This window comes from Nyctereutes procyonoides, unplaced genomic scaffold (assembly GCF_905146905.1).
Source record: "Nyctereutes procyonoides isolate TBG_1078 unplaced genomic scaffold, NYPRO_anot_genome, whole genome shotgun sequence".
Taxonomy (NCBI): domain Eukaryota; kingdom Metazoa; phylum Chordata; class Mammalia; order Carnivora; family Canidae; genus Nyctereutes; species Nyctereutes procyonoides.
The window spans coordinates 15,799,406-15,818,420 of NW_026575121.1; the positions used below are offsets into that span (position 1 = coordinate 15,799,406).

Below are 19,015 nucleotides of genomic sequence, written 5' to 3' on the forward strand. Positions count from 1 at the left end.
TAAAAAGAAAAAGAATGACCCAAAAGACAGGACTTCCTTTGCTCTTACACTGTCAGTGGCTACATTTAAAGGCCACATTCATTAATCTACTACCTAAGAATCTCCTGGGACTTGGCCCCAAACTACCTATTTCCCATTATACAATAAATAATAGCATGCATTTGATGTTTGTTCCTCAAAATGGTAGGTGCTAGGGATACAGAGTTGAATAGAATATGGCCATCGCTTTTAGTGTGGTGTCTGGTGGCAAAGCAAAAGCAAGCGAGTAACCCGAAACCTATGAAAATTACCAGTGAGAGAAATAGACTGAAGACATGGGAGTGAATGATGCTTGACCCCAGGATTAAAGAACCTGACCAGTTAGCTGAGAAGGGCAGTTAGCACTTCAAACAGAAGGTCTAGCCCAGTGCATACATGACAAGCAACCGTGTTTAAGGGCCATAGGAGGGAGGAAAACAAATTGCAAGGAATTAAGTCACAGATGTAGAGAGGAACAAAATTATTCAAAGGAATTTTACAATAGACCAAAATGTTTTTCCTTTTGCCTGAAAACCATGGAAAGCTATCAAGAGTACTTATAATAAGAAATTAACATGATCAAATTTGCACTTTGAAAAACCCAACGTGCAGCAGGGTGTTAGGTGGACTGAATGAGAAACAGCAGAGGCACGAAAGCAAGTTTCAAGGCTACCATAGTTATCCTAGCAAGAACTGAAGGTCTGCCCAAACAAAGGTAGGAGACAGAGGAACGGGGAAAAAAAAATGAAGGGACTTTTTTTTTTTTTTAACAGAATCTAAAAACTTAGTGTACAGCTGAGTGAAGGAAATGAGTGAGGTGAGTATATCTAAGATGACTATGGTGTTCTATTGCTTTGCAAGCTGGAAACAAGTATTAGAACTTTCAGGGAGAAATAGGGATATAAAATAAATGGGGGAAAGAATATTTTTAAAAGATTATTTTAGAGGACGAGAGAGCAAGGGAGGAGGGAAGTGGGAGAGAATCTGTGAGTAGATTCCCCACTGAGTGTGGAACCCAACAACATTAGTTCTCACCCATGAGATGGTGACTTAAGTGGGGGAAAAAATCACGGAGTCAGGCACTTGAGCAACTGAGCCATGCAGGTGCCCCTGAAAAGGCATTTTTAGGATAAAAGAAAACTGAATTTGGTTTCAGAAATATTAACCTTGAGATGCCTATAAGAAATCCACCATAAATTTCCATCTCCCTCCTTCTTGGCTATCTCACCTAGTCACCTCACATTAGCTATCTCTTCTTCAGGTAAGCCTTCCTTGGCCACCCAAGACTAGATGAGGAATCCTTTCTATAGGGTTACATACCACATAGGGTACTCCTACCATAACAGTTATTACACTGTAATATAAAAATATCAAAATGCACACACCTCAGTAATATCACCAACCTGGAAGCTTATTAATAGTGAAAACCTATTTTATTCATTACCTTTCCAAAGCCTTACCTTTATAACTAAACTCAATAAATATTTGTTGAATGAACAAATGGAGCCAATTCCTGTCAAATCTCCCTTTATATGTTGTGAATAAATATGTCAATATCATATATTAAAGTTCCCCAGTCTCCCAGCATGAAAATCTTTTAGAGGTCATGTTCTCTATTCTCCGTTTTATGACTGCTCAATGTTTACTGCTGCTTAGTAAGAAGTAAAAAATTAAATTGTTATGAGGACAAAAATGAAGTCTTTTTCACAATATCAATATATATACACAATCCTACCTCATAGGGCTCGGAATAAGATTTGGAAGGAAAAAGGATTATTTACTGGAACAATGATAAAACTACCAAAACCACCAGAGTCATAATTAGTACACTCTGAAATAATTTATTAAATTAGTTTGGCCAAAAAAAAAATAAAAAATAAAAAATAAAAAATTAGTTTGGCCATATTTAAAATATCTGTATTACTTACCAAAGAGATAAATTTCTACATCCTAACCTATTAAAAGGATCAAACAAAATATAAACTTTGCTTTAGCATTTTTATAATATCCATAGTCAAATCACAGTTGCCTTGGGGATAAAAATGAATCTCCATTAAAGACGTACTTTATAAAAACAGATATGATAGCCTTCTTCTCCAAAAAGAGTTAGTAGAGCAATATTACGCTTTACAAAATTACATGCAAAAATGTCAAGAAACACAGTTAAGGCTGAGACTCTGCTTAATTTCATTCCCTGGGGTAAATGTATTAGTGCATCTGTACAAGAAGGTTGATAATTCAATATTTCAATATTCTCTATGTACTTTCTGACATTTCTGGTCTTCATTTTTCAAATTTATGCACCAAAATAAAGAATGTGTCTAGCAACTGTGATAGCTTCCTGCCTAAAGCAAAGTATTTACATGTGTCCTTATAAAGCTATCAGAAAGAAGTTCTTGCTGATATATACAAAATGGTATGGCAATAGAAATCTTTTATGGAGCAAACAATATTTTCTGAATATACCTAAGACATATAACTTCTGACTAAAAGCAGACAAGTAACCTTGAACAAGGTCTTTCTTCTACTTACACTTAAACTTTACAATTTCAAAACAATATGTTGAGAAAGGTATCATGTTTAACAACATTAATATATACCATATACCTAAAAATGATTATAAAAGAAAATTTATACTATCTGGGATGCATCCAAATCAAGTACTTGAAAGTTTTCTACTACTTTCTCTTGAAGAGTTAAAATAGAACATGAAGTAGAGAGTTTGGAATACAAAGTCCAGGTGAGGGGTCATACTACGACATGATCACCTATCAACTGTAACACGTATGACACTTAAATGATCCATTAATTTGTTTCCTATGTTGCTCCAGGGCAAGGACAGTATCATATTCATAGCTATAATCCTAGCCTGTAGCCATAGGCTCAGGAGTTATTAATCTCTCACTAAGTGGTAAACCTCAGGACTTCTTACACAGGACACATACAAAGTTTTTCATATATTCCCAGTAACTTATGAAAAACTGTCTATCATTTGCAAGTTATGTTATTTTAAAATATTACAAAAATGTATAGCTCTCTCAAGATTCATCTAGGTTCGGATAAATAAAAAATGTAGCCTCTTAGACATGGTACCAAACACATAGTAAATGTTCATTTAGTATATGTTCATTCAGGTGCTGGTAGTAGTAATTACCATTTATTCCTCCAATGTGAGAAACCAGCCACAAGAATTTAAGGCAAAGTGACTACTTAAGATGTGAGAAACCCCACAATGGCAAAATAAGTTTTTCAAAACAGAAAAAAAGTCTAATGGGTATATGCTGAGCAGACATGAAATCCTAGAACATCACCTTAAAGTAGGGAAAAGTAAGGGAATGGCTGGATGGTCAGCAATACTACTAGGCTGAAACAAGTAGAACTGGTAATATCTGATACCTTTGACCTCTAAAATTAAAGGTTTACATGTTCAACTAGATCTTATGAAGCCACTTTACTCAAAACAAAAAGCAAGTTAACCTCTTAAAACTTTTAGATATAATTTCAATCTTAAGAGCCTAAGTTATAGAATTTCTTGAGAAATACTCCAATCCTAAAACTGACGCTATACATTTTGTTCATTTATTCATTCACGCATTCTTTTTTTTTTTTTTTTTTTTTTTTTTTTAAGTTCTGAGGGCCAGGGTTTATTCTAGGTACAGGGACAGTGAATAAATAAAATCCTTCACACAACAACAAACAAAAAACCTTCCTAAAGTTACTATAGAGGGAAAAATAGACAATACAGGTAGGAAGTCTGATAATAAATACAAGAGAAGAAAGCACAGCATAGAGAGGGACAGGGTTGGAAGTGGAGAGTTAAAATTTTTAAATATAATGGTCTAGGAAATCTTCATCTAGGATGGCATTTGTGCTACCTGAAGGAGGTAAAGAAGAAAGTGGGCACAAAAAGCAAAATGCCTGAGGTAGAAGCATGCCTGACTCTTCACATAGTCTTGGGAAGTTAGTCAAAATTACTTACTTTCTTGTGCAGTTCTGATGCTTTCTCTTCAAACTCTTCTAGTTTTGCTTGATCTATGCAAGTATCTAAAATTGCAATAACATTTTTTTTATTCCAGTACTTCTTAAAATCATTATGACTTGAAAAGTTTAGAAAGAAAACCATAGAAAAGAATGAGAAAAAGTGCCAGTAATAAAATAAACAAAACACAGAAACCTAATACTAATACTGGAATGGAGAAGGATCTTCCAAGTGTGATACCAAGACCATAAGATATAAAGGTAAAGACAAACGCAAGTATAATTTCAATATATTAGACAAGAGGAGGAAAATGTTCAAATGTAACATGGAATATTCAAAGGTTTTTATCATCAATTCATTAATATTTTGAAGGAAGAAGATGATATCCAACACAAGTTAGGAAAATGGGCAAAGAAATGAACCAAAAATTAGGAACAACAAAATTAATGGTTGCTAACACGTATGAGCAGGTATTTCATTTCATCTAATACAAAAATATAAACTTTATTTAATGAGACACAGATTAAAGATTAAATGATCCAATAATGCCAAGTGCTGGAGATAGCACAGAGAAACTGACTTGCCTACATAAGTACATGTAATGGAAATATAATTAATGAATTTTGGCCAATGAATAGGCAACATGTACTAAAATTTAAAATATGCATTTTCTTTTATTCAACAATTTTATTGTTAGGATTTTGCCTTTAAGCAAGAATGTTCATTAAAATATTGTTAGCCAACATCTGGAAATAGATGTCCATCAATAACTGTTTGATTAAATAAGCTACAATATATATGCACATGATGGGATACAATGCAGAAGAAGGGATTCCTATAGATCCCCCATAACGTACTTGATCCCTTTTTTAAATACAAGGAATACATAAATATGATTTTTAAAAACACGTTAAAGAAGGCTTATGATGAAAAGTAACAACCAAATCACTACACTAAAAACTCAATTCCACTTCTGAAATTTAGCCTCTTACAGTTCTTCTTTTATTAGATTATTCTGGCAGTTAGCTTCCTAACTCTTAATAAAATTTACCATTATTTCTTGATTTATGTGTTTAATATATTATAGATAGCTTCCTATTATAGAAGATGAAAATGGCATTCCTTGTCTAATCCTGTTTATTTTAATAATTTTATTTTCTAAAATGGCTGGCTCTGTAGCACTAAATAAATACTTAAACCTCTGATTCCCCTTAAGAAAAGAGTATCTCCTGATTTTCACTCTAACATATGAAGTTATCTGTGCCTCATATTTTCCAATGTCTCTCTACCCTCATGTCCAACCCCAGGTACTTACATTCACCTATCCATGTAAATACAGTGATACTCTCTTCTGTAAGTCCTTTGCACTGTGTTTCTAAGTTTTTTTAAACATTTAAAATCAACACATTTGTCATAACTATGTAAATATCTTTCACTCATGGAGTCAGAGTCTGTTTCTTTCTGAAGAGTTCAGTGCGTAGGGGGAGCCCGGGTAGCTCAATGATTTGGCACCACCTTCAGCCCAGGGTGTGATCCTGGAGTCCTGGGCTTGAGTCCCACATGAGGCTCCCTGCATGGAGCCTGCTTCTCCCTCTACCTGTGTCTGTGTCTCTGCCTCTGCCTCTCTCCGTCTCTCATGAATAAATAAAATCTTTAAAAAAAAAAAAAAAGAGTTCAATGTCTAAATCTCTAATCTGCTCAAGAAAAACATTCCCAATAGCCAGGTGGAATAAACTTGGTTTTCAGATACTATTCAAAATCGTCTCACATTTTAGTTTGTTTTTGTATTTACAGTATGTTTTTCCTCATTTCTCTGTCCCTCCCACTACTAAGAGGAACTTCTAATTGCTTCTCCCCTGTGGAGAGAAATATGCACTTTCTTTGTCAGTGCCACTAATTTTATCTAGCTCCTTTCTCATTCTATATATTCCATACATCTTCCTGGACTCAAATATCCTATGAAGAAAAAAAAAAAAACACCTCACTCAAATAATGGATATTTTTTCATGTTACACCAAAATTTGACATATACATATTCCTTACACATTAGTTTCTATGTGGGATCACATATCAATGAATATTTTCTTCTCTGTTACTTTAAAATCCATGAATTCTTTACCCATGCAGAATTTATATCAGGCATTGGAATTTGGAAAAGAGTGGTTTACAGGGTCATGCAGATTCTCCAAATGCTGACATATCTCATTATACAATATCAAAATAATCACCAATGATCTCATCAGAAAAAAAATTTGAGTACTGGGAAGCTGTCAAGCTAACAATAGCAGATATAAGTTTTCCAAAACTCAAATTTTACTTGAAAGCTTGAATTTGATCATTGGTAACAAATTCTATCAGTTGTTTTCCTTGACATTACAGACCTATTTCATTTTTTAAGAAAGTGTGTGTCTAACAGTCACACCTGAGTAGCCACAGCTTTTATGATGATCATCCCTTAAAAGTAAACAAAACGAAAACAAAACAACCAATTCAGCTTATAGTACAAGCAAACACACAGGTATTAGCTCATTGTACTTTGGTAGGCAGAGTGATAAACATGTATAATTTGTTTTGTCATGGGGATATTAAAATAATGTGTACTCAAGGGTTAGACTTTTAATAAAATAGTGTTTTTCAGTTCTTTATCAAGGACACTCAAAACACAGCAGTTTCTAATGTTTTGTTTTACTCGGAGTGAGGAATACAACAGCTACTAACACGGTTTGGTGTCACTGCCTTGATTTCTAACCAAGTGCTAGCAGTTTAACCCAACAACGTTTACATCACTAGCACAAGTACCAACACAACGGAAAAGGCAAATAAGGTCTTAGTATGGTTATGAAAATAGTTCTGACTCTTTGGATGCCCTGAAAGGGTATCAAGGGCCCTCAGGACTCTACAGGTCACAATATGAGAACCAATGATGCAAAGTAGGGAATAATAAAATGTTTCCATTTAAATATTAGAGAAATACTCACCAACAAACTGACTTAAATCTAAATCCAGTCTTTTCCGATATGTGAAGTCTGGATCCATCCCATCTCTATGCAATACAATCTGAGATACACACTCATCAATTAATTTGAAGTATTGTTGCCTAAAACCAAGAAAAAGAATACATGTATACTCAACTTATTAGTGTAACTTAACATCAAAATCAAGTACTTTGGTAAGCTTCAATAATTTACACCTTTGTATGGTTCCACAATTGATAGGTCAGATCTAACACAGGAGTGAGAGTAAATACAACAGTCATCACTTTCCTACCAGTGATCTTAAGACATTAAATTTTTATACTATTTTAGCCAATATAGTGCCGTAATGATGATTTGTTTTACAAAAATCAGAACCTTGACTTATTTACAAAGCATAAAAAAAAAAATTAAGATGAAGTGATATGTGCTTATAAGCAGTCCTCAACAGAGATCAACCTACCACTCTACCAAACTAAAATAGCTACCACTATTTTATTAACACAAGCCAAAATATATTTTTTTCAAGAAAATTCTTTGGAAGGTTCTTAAAATTCTACATAAACTATTTTTAGAATGCTTGTGGAGTCCAATTAAAAACTGATATTGTAAATTATATACAATTCCAAATAAATATTTCTTACTGAAAAGACAACTGAAAAAACTTAGTATGACAGTTTTTTGTCCAAAAATTAAAGTTTAACTAAAATTTCCATACAGGGATGTTTTCACTATAGCTTTTAGTCCACCGATGTTTGTAATAAGCAAAAGAACATCCCTTAAAACTTAAGTCAACAAATTTAAAAGATATATTCAACAGATTTAATGACAAAATCAAACTAAAGTGACAGAAAGGGTGGGTGCTATCTCAATGAGGTCAGCCTTTCATCCCAAGCCAATCCTAAAACTCATTTCTTCCCTCAAAGACTTTTGACACACATTTCCCCTCCTCATTTTTATCATGTGGAATATCTAGCCACTTGAGCTTTTCTTCGCCCTAGAAACTGTCTCACTTGCCTTTGATCTACTTACTCACACCTAATAAATGACCCATTGTGCTGAATGAAATTCACAACAACTTCACATTAGCAAAGACAGCAAATGGTCATTGATTGTGAGAAACTAAAAATGTTTAAGACACTGATCTTGGGTACATACCAAAGCAACATGGTATTACCAATGCTTTCCTCAAAGTTCTAAACTTTTTTCAAAAAAAATAGTCTCCCATTTCCTAATACTTTGGCATAATAACCCCATTTTCAGTTAAGGTACATAAATTGCATACACGTTTATATCTATCACATTTGAAAACTGAGATGATATATTCTTTTTTACTCTTACTGAATGTTACCCTAGTGTTGTTTTAATACAAACAGACTTTGAATTAATAACATAGGCTATTTAGTGTGCTTTTTCTTTAAATCATAATCTCAGTAAATATTTTCTCACCTCCACAGTTCTCACTGATAAGTTCATTTACAAAGTAACTGAAATTTCATGCAAAAACTCTTTCAAGGCAACACTAGCAAAATAAATAAATAAATAATGTACTTCTGGATTCCAGAAATATATATCTAGAAAATAATCTCCATGAGCAATATTGGTGAGTCAGTAAATATGTCAGAGGAATAAGTGGATAACCTAATTAAGGGATAAACATAAATTGTCATTAGTTCACTGATATCTCATTTTTGTTGGAGAAATTTAAAAATCATCTTCACTTTCTCTTTAGTATTTTTACCAGATATCAGAATTATCTCCCATGTACATTCAACTAGCATAATATTTTGCATATGTAAGCCATGGAGTTACAGAATTGAATTTGATATTCTACTCCACCCTCCAATTATCTTTCTGCACTTCATTTTTCTTGAGGGCAGGGGCCTACCTTTCATGTACATTCTCAATCAAGTTCCACTTCAGTAAAATTTCGTTTTGTTCTAAATGAGAAAGTAAGCTAAATTTCTATTTTTCCTATCCACTAATTCTTTAAAATGGGAATACCTTGCATTCTAAAATAATGCCACTTATAAAAACTTTTAAGAATATCATCAATATTTATTTAGAATGTTCATTAAACAAAAAATGTTCAGATAATTAAAGATTTAAAGGAAAAATCTAGGTCCATCTTAAGATAGTAAAAACCAAACAAAAATGAAGCTAAAACCAAAAGAACAATATTCATAGAACTGCACATCTCTCAGTGTGAATGTTACTGTATATAAGTTAAATAATTTTAAATAACTATATGACAAATTATGTAAATGACTATAATCTGATTCAATCTTGTAATAAAAATATATGCTCTATAAGAATAAATCACAACAATAAATACCTATGAGAATTTGGGCATATAGGGGAAAAACATGGAATTGTCTTGATTACAGTAGTCATAGGAGGAACAATAACTTCACAGGGACCGTATTTGGAACAAAGACCAAGGTCCTGGGGCTTACAGAGTCAAAGAAGAATCCAGCATAGATAAGAATCAAATTAAAAATGTGGTACTTGGGATCCCTGGGTGGCGCAGCGGTTTAGCGCCTGCCTTTGGCCCAGGGCGCGATCTTGGAGACCCTGGATCGAATCCCACGTCGGGCTCCCGGTGCATGGAGCCTGCTTCTCCCTCTGCCTCTCTCTCTCTCTCTCTCTCTATGTGTGTGTGTGACTATCATACATAAATAAAAATTAAAAAAAAAAAATGTGGTACTTGAAAAATGACCAAAATAACTCTCTATGCCTCAGTAATGTCACTTTGGTGATGCTACAAGTTTAATTTTTCTCTGAGACTCTTAATTCCACTGAAGTGAGAAGATTGCCTGAGCATGTGCTAGGAGAGTTGAGCTTTTCAATCTGTTTTAAAGGTAGACACAACTGCATGCACCCTCTTGGAGCACAGATTAAGGGATTAGGGTAAAATGAAGGGATCAAAAGTAAGATATAACCCCCCTGACTGAAAACTTTGAAAGCAAACAATATTCTTGAATTCTTGAAAACTCCAGCAGCATCAAACAGAGGTTGACAGAACCAACCATACAGGGATCAAGAAAAGGATGGGGTTACTTTAGAGTAAGTGGAAGCTTCGATTTTATTTTTAAGAACATTTGGGAAAAAATATAGTAGTATAATCAGCGAAGTACCTCTGATATTTAAAAGTATTATTTAATAAATGTATTAATATTTGTATTTTAATCAATGTATTAGTATTTTATTAATACTTTTGTCTATGTATTAGTATTTTATATTAGTATTTACAAGAGAAAGAGATAAGACAAATGATCTGTACTCATCGCAAAGAACCTAAATTTTAACTTTTTTTTTAAACTATTATTCTATTCACTTGTTAGGTATGTCAAAAGCCTGAACTACACCCTCTGATGTCACCCAGAGTGAATGAGACACATCTAGCAAATTTTTCTGCATGAAACTAGAAATGACATACTACCCAAAGTATTTGAGAATGAAATTTCAGCAAAACTAAAGGCAACAAAAATGGTTTTATATTCAAGGATCTCAGTTCCCTCATAAAACAGTAACAAAGTGGGAAGAGGATATAGAGAGCATTTACTGAGGGTACACCATGTGCCAGTTATTTGGCTAGGAGTTTTATCCATGCTACTATATTCCATCTTCATAACCACCCAGCAACTTAGATGCTAATATCCTTACACAGCTACAGATAGACAAGGTACAGACAGGATAAACAATCTGTTAAGCTCAAGATGGCTAGGATATAATCAAGCTTGAAATGTCATTTGTCTAGCTTTTCTGATACATTAGCAACATTAAATGTAACTGTATTATCAAGGCACTTTCTAGCTACTTAAACACTAATAAAAGCAAGGTTTAGCACCCTTCATGTAACTTTTAAAAAGAAACTTATCAACATCATTCCTACTACCCTAAAGACTAACCAGAAAATATTATCCATCATATGATAAATTAGTAATTTGTTGCTAGTTCACAGTTTTATTAGATGAAAACTTGTTACCAAAGAATCCACTGGAGCTTTAAAAATAACGGTAATATCATTTTACCATCACCTGTCTAAATATATGCCCAGAAGAAATGCCACATTCCATGAGTCAATATTAAGACAGAAATAAAAATCTGAAACTTATTTGTTTGCCCAAATCAAACATCAGGTGATTTTCATAATTAATAGAATTTTATTAGCAAAAGAAAACATAAGAACATAACTTCTTCTTACCTTATAAAATAATTCCTCTTACCTTATACTATAATCATTTCGAATCAGCAAAAGGTGCTGAAGAATAGAAATGAAATATCCCTCTGCTTTAGTTTCCTTAACTGAGTTCCACACCATGTTGTAAATATCATATGCTTCAGTAAACTGATTAAGGAATATATGGATTTATTTATCCTCTACACCAAACAACTGCAGTAACGTGGCATAGAAACTACTCTCTATAAGACTTCAAAAGATTATTATGTGCCTTAGCCTAGAATAGGTAACATGTATAGTCAATGTCAAATAAAACACAGGTATCTAGGATTCAGAGTACAGGAAAACATTTTGCAAATGACAATTTGACCTGACTCCCTGACTTCTCCTCCATGATCAACTCCAACCACTCCCCTCTCTCAAGCCAAGCTGTTGCTGGTGGCAAGGGTAACAGGCAGCTGGTTGTGAATACTATATTAGGTTTTCAGAGTGCCCTTATCAAGAGAGCTGCTGCCAGGCACTATCCACCATGGACAAATAAGCCCCAGGGGAGGATGAGAACCTGGTGGACTTCTGGAAAAGCACAGAGATCTGCAGACCCATAGAGTTAAAAAAAGGTCCATGTGAGTGTGCACCCAAGCCATAGGGCAGAAGCCAACCAGCAGGATAAGGGTACCTTACTCATTTTAATGTTGGAAAGTATTAGGAGAGGGGAGGTGCCAAACATGAGAAGAAAAAACAGATAGTACACATACATGAGAGGCCTAATAGAATCCATCTGTAGGCTGTAATGTCTATTTACATATGCATCTACTCAGAAAAACACAAAATTAAACTAATAAGAAAAGTTTATATAGAATCAATCTGATTCATAAAGGTTTGACTTTATGTCGTTTATACAGAAATGGCTTCAGAAGTTTAATATTTTGGAAGGTTGGTTGGGGTTTAGCAACAATTTTCCATATTTCACTAAATTCAGAACAAAAGGATATTCAAGTTCAGCTCTAATATCTTCAAGGCGATGGGAGAACTCAAGCAAATCTTCTTCCTTATGCTCATCGAAGACTTTAAGTTGGATATCCAGGCTATCATTCTTCATACATTTTAAATCCTACAGGCATTAAATAGAAATGACAATTAACGGTTTTCTTTTTAATAATGCAAAAAAGTTAATGAAAAACATAAACAATAAACCAACCATTTGACTGGATTTATAGCATTCAAACACTTAAAGTGTTAAATAATACTCACATCTTATCTATATTTCACAAATTTTTATACTCAAGCCTTTTTTCCCCACAGATAAATTATTCTTGAAGGTAATTTATCTAAATTTCCCCCTATTCAAGTACTCCTCTAATTTAAATATTAATAAGGAGACTGCGGGGCACTTACTGGCAAGATCTCTTTCAATCCACAACGCATAAATTCATTTCTGATGTGAAGCCTGAAGTCCAAATCATCAGGAGATGTAACAAGGGCATTGATGAGCTGCATACACGCTACCTACAATAGATTGCGCAGTGAGACTTAGGCTCGGATTCCAACATTAAAGAGTCAGAACTGAAATATCAAGGTTTCATTCTAAGAATTATCAAATATCTTCCTTCACAGAAGAATATATTAAAACAATAAGATGTATATAAATTATTTTAGTCAATTACATATTAAACAAGAAATATTATTTCAGTGGAGTTTTGTTTTTTAATTCTTCATCTGTTTGGGGGTTCTCGTGGAATAGGAGAGAGAAACATTTAGGCCCTGGTACCATTTCATAAAAAATTTCACTCTAGCCCAAACTTAATTTCTTGTACAAAAATATCATTCCACGCACATACAACACAAAACTGAACATCCTAGTTGAGAAATTATCTCTACTGGATATGTAATACTTACCTAAAATAGAGTGGTAAAATAACTTGCCATTCATCAAGAGAAACCCAAAGTTCTAAACACTTCAAGGTCAGCAAGTGTCCTGAATTTGGTTAATGGGGTTGTTATAACAAAAACTATCTTACCAGCTCTGCACAATTAATTGGTAAAATTAACCAGGCAGTGGTTCTTAAACTTTGGCAAGAATTCAAAATATATGTCATGTTTATTCCAAAGGCATAGAGAAATTACACAGCTAATTACATCCTTTACTATATACCTTAAATGATAAAAATGTAAAAATCACTGTATTTTCCACTTATTTAACTCTCCAAATTTAAAAGTGGGTCTACATTTTTTTAAAAATTACTGGATGAAATCTTTCATTCTCTAAAATCCCTGTAATCGAAACAAAAGAGATTGAAAGCAAAAGAGATGGTCTCTAGAGAAGCAAAGCATTCTTTGTTGTTGATGACGATGCTATTTTTCTAACTCTACATTCTACCAGAGTCTAACAAGAATGACTGGCTTACTGATCAATATGTTTAACCTCATGCTGTTCCCTAAATTGTCCTTTCTCCATCCCTTAAGGCAAGGTTTATATGAATTTAAAATGCCTTTTTTGGATTAAGACACCGACAGGGGTCTCAGGTCCTGCTGGTTGAAATATATCGTAATTATTGTATTTGATGTCTAAATACTAAAATCTGACCAGCATGCCTCTACTGTCAAAACTTAAGACTATTTAAACTGAAGGAAGGAAATGTGCCAGAAGATAAATAGGGAAAAAGGGAAACATTTAAAATAGAAAGAAAGAATAAACTTAAAACTCTTAAAACTGAGGCTACCTTTCCAGTACACTTCACTCAGCTATAACCGTCTCAGGTCACAAAGTTTAAAATGCTTTCTATCCACCTCCTTGCCAAGTACCTGGTACCCACAAAAATAGTTTTTCAGCAACAGTATATAATATTAACGATTTCAAAGGACATTTAAATAACGTTTCTCTACATTTAAAGCAATTAAATTAGTATCAGTCGCTAGGTTTCTGGAAAAGATGTGAATTATAGACAACTCAAAGCAGCAAAAATAAGCAGCATAAAAATTAGCAGAAAATATGACCTAAATGTAAATATGTGCAGAACAATAGCAGCCTGAAATGGAAGAGAAAGAAGGGAAAAGGATAATCCAAATTCTTTCCAGGAAACATCCTAAAAGGCAATTTCCTATAAAAGCTGAAATAATGAATTTAAGTTAATTATCTAAAATCCCTTCCCAATTCTAATGGTAATTTGCTATTATCATGACCTATAACTGCTCTTAATCAAGGTCATGTAAACATGTCTATGAATATGTGCAAGTACATAGCAAAATGCAGTGCTTCCTTACAGAAAAATAATTCTATAATCAAGGTAAAGATCAAAGAGCTCTAGGTTTTCAACATGTACACAGACATACATAGATCCATTTTATCACACAATTTCACACTAATATTGCATACCAGCAGAAACAGGTGCCAATATAGCATCTATGTCATCAAAATCAATTCCTACAGACAGTGAGTGGGAAAGGCTTGGGAACTATAAAGGTAAACAGGATATATTGCCTACCCTCATGAAGACAGATACAATCATAGAAGGAATATGTTCCACATATAAGGAATATGGAGAAACTAAAGACAAAAACAGATGGATAACAGCACAGGCTCTTAAGGATCAGTAAGACAGCAGCCTGATGAAGTGAAGGGTCAAGCTGAGATGTTCTAAGCAACTAAAGAATGAACATGTTATAGAAGCCATGGGACCTTCCACTTAAATACAAGGAATTCCGATTTCCTGAGTAGTTAGTGAGGGTGGGAATGGAGAGAGCAGTACAAGAAGTCATGAGAAATGAGCCTGGACAAGACGACAGGCTAGGTGAGGCACAGTCTTATGTGGCAAGTCAGAAAATTCAGGTTCAACTGGAAATAAGGGAAACCACAAGGAATTCTATGTAAAGGAGAGGGAAGAGTAGAGGTAACAGTATCAGTTAAGAAACTACTATAGAATCAACTAGTGAGCACTGATGAATGAGAGCTTGAATATTTGAAATGTAAGAAAAACTGAGAGAATTTGAGGGCTGAGTGGACATGGGGTTGACTCAGAAGAATTCACGAGAGACTCCTCACCTAGGGGTCAACTAGATAGCAGGTAGTACCATCAACAGAGTTATAAAATTCAAGGAGAAAAACAGGTTTTAGAGAATAGGATAAATCTTCACTTTTAAAATTCTGAGACTGAAATGTACATTAGGAGGGGCACCTGAGTGGTTCAGTACGTTAAGTGTCTGACTCTTGACTATCTCTGGTCATGAGAGAGAGCCCTGCATCAGGCTCCTAGCTGAGCATGAAGCCTGTTTAAGAGCCTCTCTCCCCAGGTGCCTGGATGGCTCAGTCAGTTAAGCATCTGCCTTTGGATCAAGTCATGATCCCAGAGTCCTGGGATCAAGCCCCACATCAGGCTTCCTGCTTAGTAAGGAGTCTGCTTCTCTTTTGGCCCCCTCCCCCTGTTCATGTACACACACACACACTCTCTCTCTCTCAAATAAATAAATAAAATCTTTTAAAAAAAATTCTCCCCATCCCTCTGCCCCTCCCCCACGCACTCTAAAAAAAGTAAAAATAAATTAAATAAATATACATTAGGAAATCATTCATTAAAAAAAAAATAGTTATTGGGTACTTAGCCCATGTCAGCTAAGGATATTAAAAGAAGCTCATGGAAGTAATGGTATTGTGATATTCGCCATGCTGTTTGATGTTCCAAAAATGAAGCATACATGATTTTCATTATTTGCACTTAACATATTGTTTCGACAGCATGACAAAATGAACTTCCCTATGGAATAGAGGAGGATAAGAAAACAAAGAGCTTCTGCTCTCCTAGAAACATCTTAATTTAACTAAAGCTTCTATCTCTGAACATCAAAATACAGAATTCACCCTTTGTTTACATGCTCAACCATTTCACTCTCTCCAAGACTATTTATTGGTACCCACTAAGCACTTCTCAGTGCTAGGGATACAGCTATGGAAAAAGACAGAAATCACTAGGAGAGATAAAGAGTCAAGACTGACCCCAAGGTTTGTGGCCTGGGCATTTCGAAGGATGGGATTATCATTGATTCAGATGGAGAAAGAGGTTTGAGAAGACCTATCAGGGGAGGTGGGTTTTAGAGATGTTAAGTTAGAAATATCTATTAGAGATTAGCATTAAAAAAAAAAGGGTGGAGAAGGTAACTGGCTCTAGGAGAGCCAGGTTCAAGAAAGAGGTTACCACAGCAACTGCGGGCAAAAATCAGGGTCTACAGGGAACCACTTGGGAGTAGCAGAGAGAAAAGACCAATAGGGTATTTCAATTGCAGGTTTTGCTTTAAAGGCTGGGGAAATAAAGCAAAAAGGCTTTATATTTGCCTTTTGATGTAGAATATGTAGTGATGTAGAAGAAGAAAGATTGTAATGCCCAGGGATTAAGGAAGGAAAGTGTTTTGACAGTGAGAGTGACCAAATGAGTCAGGGGCTCTAATAGGTCAACTAAGCTGACTATTAAGTTACAGGTGCATTTGGCAAATTGATGACTTGACAAGAACAGTTCCTATAAAGGGACAGAGCTGCTGTCTCAAGTAGGAAAATATTTACTTTCTCATATATACCACATGCGACCAAGATCATTAAAATTGGCACTAGAATATTCTCCTTCCTCCAAACGCATCTTTATACTTCAGTTTATTAACCTTTGGTTTCAGCAAGTAAGGTGTTTCTCTTTAGGTGTTAAATCATGGACTCAATTCTAACAGATATTGCAAGCTCATTTTGTTACTCTTGTCTCAATTATCAAGGAGGTGGCTTGCGTGAGAAAAAGTATTTTTAGCCTAACCTGTACCTGGAGGGGTGTGTGTGTGTGTGTGTGTGTGTGTGTGTGTGTGACCAACTCAGGCTTAGGATATAGCTGAAGGGAGGTTTCCTCAAGAGCAGCAGCAAACAAACGGTTCACCGCAAGGGATGGGACCAGCAAAGCCCACAGACCAAGTCCAGGAAAAGGAGCAGCAGGAAGCGTAATTACAAAGAGTGGAACAAATGTCAGCAAAGCAGGAAACTAGAAGGCACAGATGCGTAACAGGGGGCCAAGTAAATAAACCTTAAACAGAAGTCTCAGAAGAGATATTCAATATGAGGGACAGAGCTGGTCAAAGGCAATCTGAGGAACAAGGCAAATGATCAAGGAAAAATCATTAGACCTAGAAAGAGGTTAATCAGCAACACAAAGAAAGGAACATGCCACCATCTACATCACTTCATCAGCAAAGTAGTTTTCTGCCCTTGAAAATGGTCACGTTTCTTCATCTGTGAATACCCATCACCTAAATTTCCTCTCATACACAATTTAACTTACTGCTATCACCATGCTCAGTGAAAATATGAGAAAAAATAAACACGTTAAGAATTTTTAAATTTTGACCAAAAACCTGTGACCCTTTCAGACAAACAACCTGAAGCACAAAATTCAAGGTACTCTAACAGGTGTGATGCCTGAGGCTCAAATATTAAGCCCATCCAATTTTTTCAAAGGCCACCAGAGCAAATGCTTTGTGTCCATGATTGTGCTGAAGGAATCGAGAAGGTATCTGACAGCCAAAGCAAGTGTATTCTTTAGAAAGCTCATACTTTGGTTAACATGTTCGTCCTGAATACAAGTAGAGGTCTTTACAAGTAAAATGATGGCTATACAACACTCAAAATATATCAGCTTTATAATCTAAATTCACATTATAAACAAGTACCAGTCAAGTACTTACATAAAAATTCTATCAGAATCTGTGAATAATTATTATCTGGGCCTGGAAGATCCAGCTTAGACTGTTATTCATCTTCCCTACCTCATAGCAGAAATCATCTGTTTCTCTTTGCACAATCAAATTTCATATTTATCAAGTTAAAATGAGTACATAGTGCTTACAGAGAAATAGTTTGCCTCTAGTGCAAAGAAACCCCAAAGAATTTAAAAAGCACACGCGTTAATTCAGAATAAAAACTAATCAGACTACGAGACGTAGACAAACACAGGAATAGTAAAGTAGATCAGCAGATGTAAAGTTCTATGATTATTTTATTTAGACTTCCAATTGAGTATTCTATAAATGATAGACACAGTAAGAGAACAAATCAGAGCTTGAGGTAACTGTATCGTTTCCATACAAATACAGAAAAATAAATTGTAGGATTTAAGAGGCTATAATTTATATGAAACAGGACTACTCAAAAAACAAACGGATTTTTAAATATTTATTCAGACATACTCCCACTGAGACAGCATTAATTTCTTCTGTGTCCCCCTATGCATTTTGCTGGAATTCCTACTATTGTATTTTACTTCTAAAACTTAGCTAGCTTTAGATTCCCAAGTATATGCTTCTTAAGGGCAGGAGTGTACTTCTTTATAGCTCTTGTATAACTCACTGCACAGCAGTCACTGAATAATTAACTAATTGACTGCTTAATTATGAAACTGTGCAGTTACCTTTGAAGCATGAGGCAAGTTTATCTTTCTTATGATCTACTGTAGCATAAGTGAAGAAATTTATTATGCAAACTCGGAAAACTGGCAGTATATTCTAGACAAAAATTTTTACCACTAATTTATACTTAGATGTATGTTCCCCATGACAGGAGTTCACGTTAGATTATTCTTCACTGTGTTTAACATCTTAGCATAATGGCATATTTACCAGTCCATTTTAATACATGTAACATTTCGATTTATATTGAAACATTAATCCTACTGATGTAAACTTCAATAGAAGCAGTCAAAACAGAGGAATTCAAACAAATTTATTCCATATTCTTCTGGAAGGCTCCAACACTGTCCTAAATATAAAAACATTCTACTATCCCTATTCTTCATTCTGTTCTTCATTAAATGTGAGAACAAGTTATTTGAAATTGAAAATAACTTT

The 19,015-nt window shown here is 34.6% G+C and overlaps 1 protein-coding gene across 1 annotated transcript in view; it reads right to left on the reverse strand.

The window, feature by feature from the left end:
- Nucleotides 1-19,015, reverse strand: part of DIAPH3 (diaphanous related formin 3) — a 489,880-nt gene that overhangs the window by 313,248 nt on the left and 157,617 nt on the right. The window contains exons 10-14 of the mRNA XM_055336191.1: nucleotides 12,548-12,654; nucleotides 12,145-12,263; nucleotides 11,199-11,315; nucleotides 6,976-7,094; nucleotides 3,998-4,062 (exon numbers count right to left, since the gene is read on the reverse strand). Coding sequence (XP_055192166.1) covers nucleotides 3,998-4,062; nucleotides 6,976-7,094; nucleotides 11,199-11,315; nucleotides 12,145-12,263; nucleotides 12,548-12,654 — 527 coding nt within the window. The remainder of the gene's footprint in view (nucleotides 1-3,997; nucleotides 4,063-6,975; nucleotides 7,095-11,198; nucleotides 11,316-12,144; nucleotides 12,264-12,547; nucleotides 12,655-19,015) is intronic.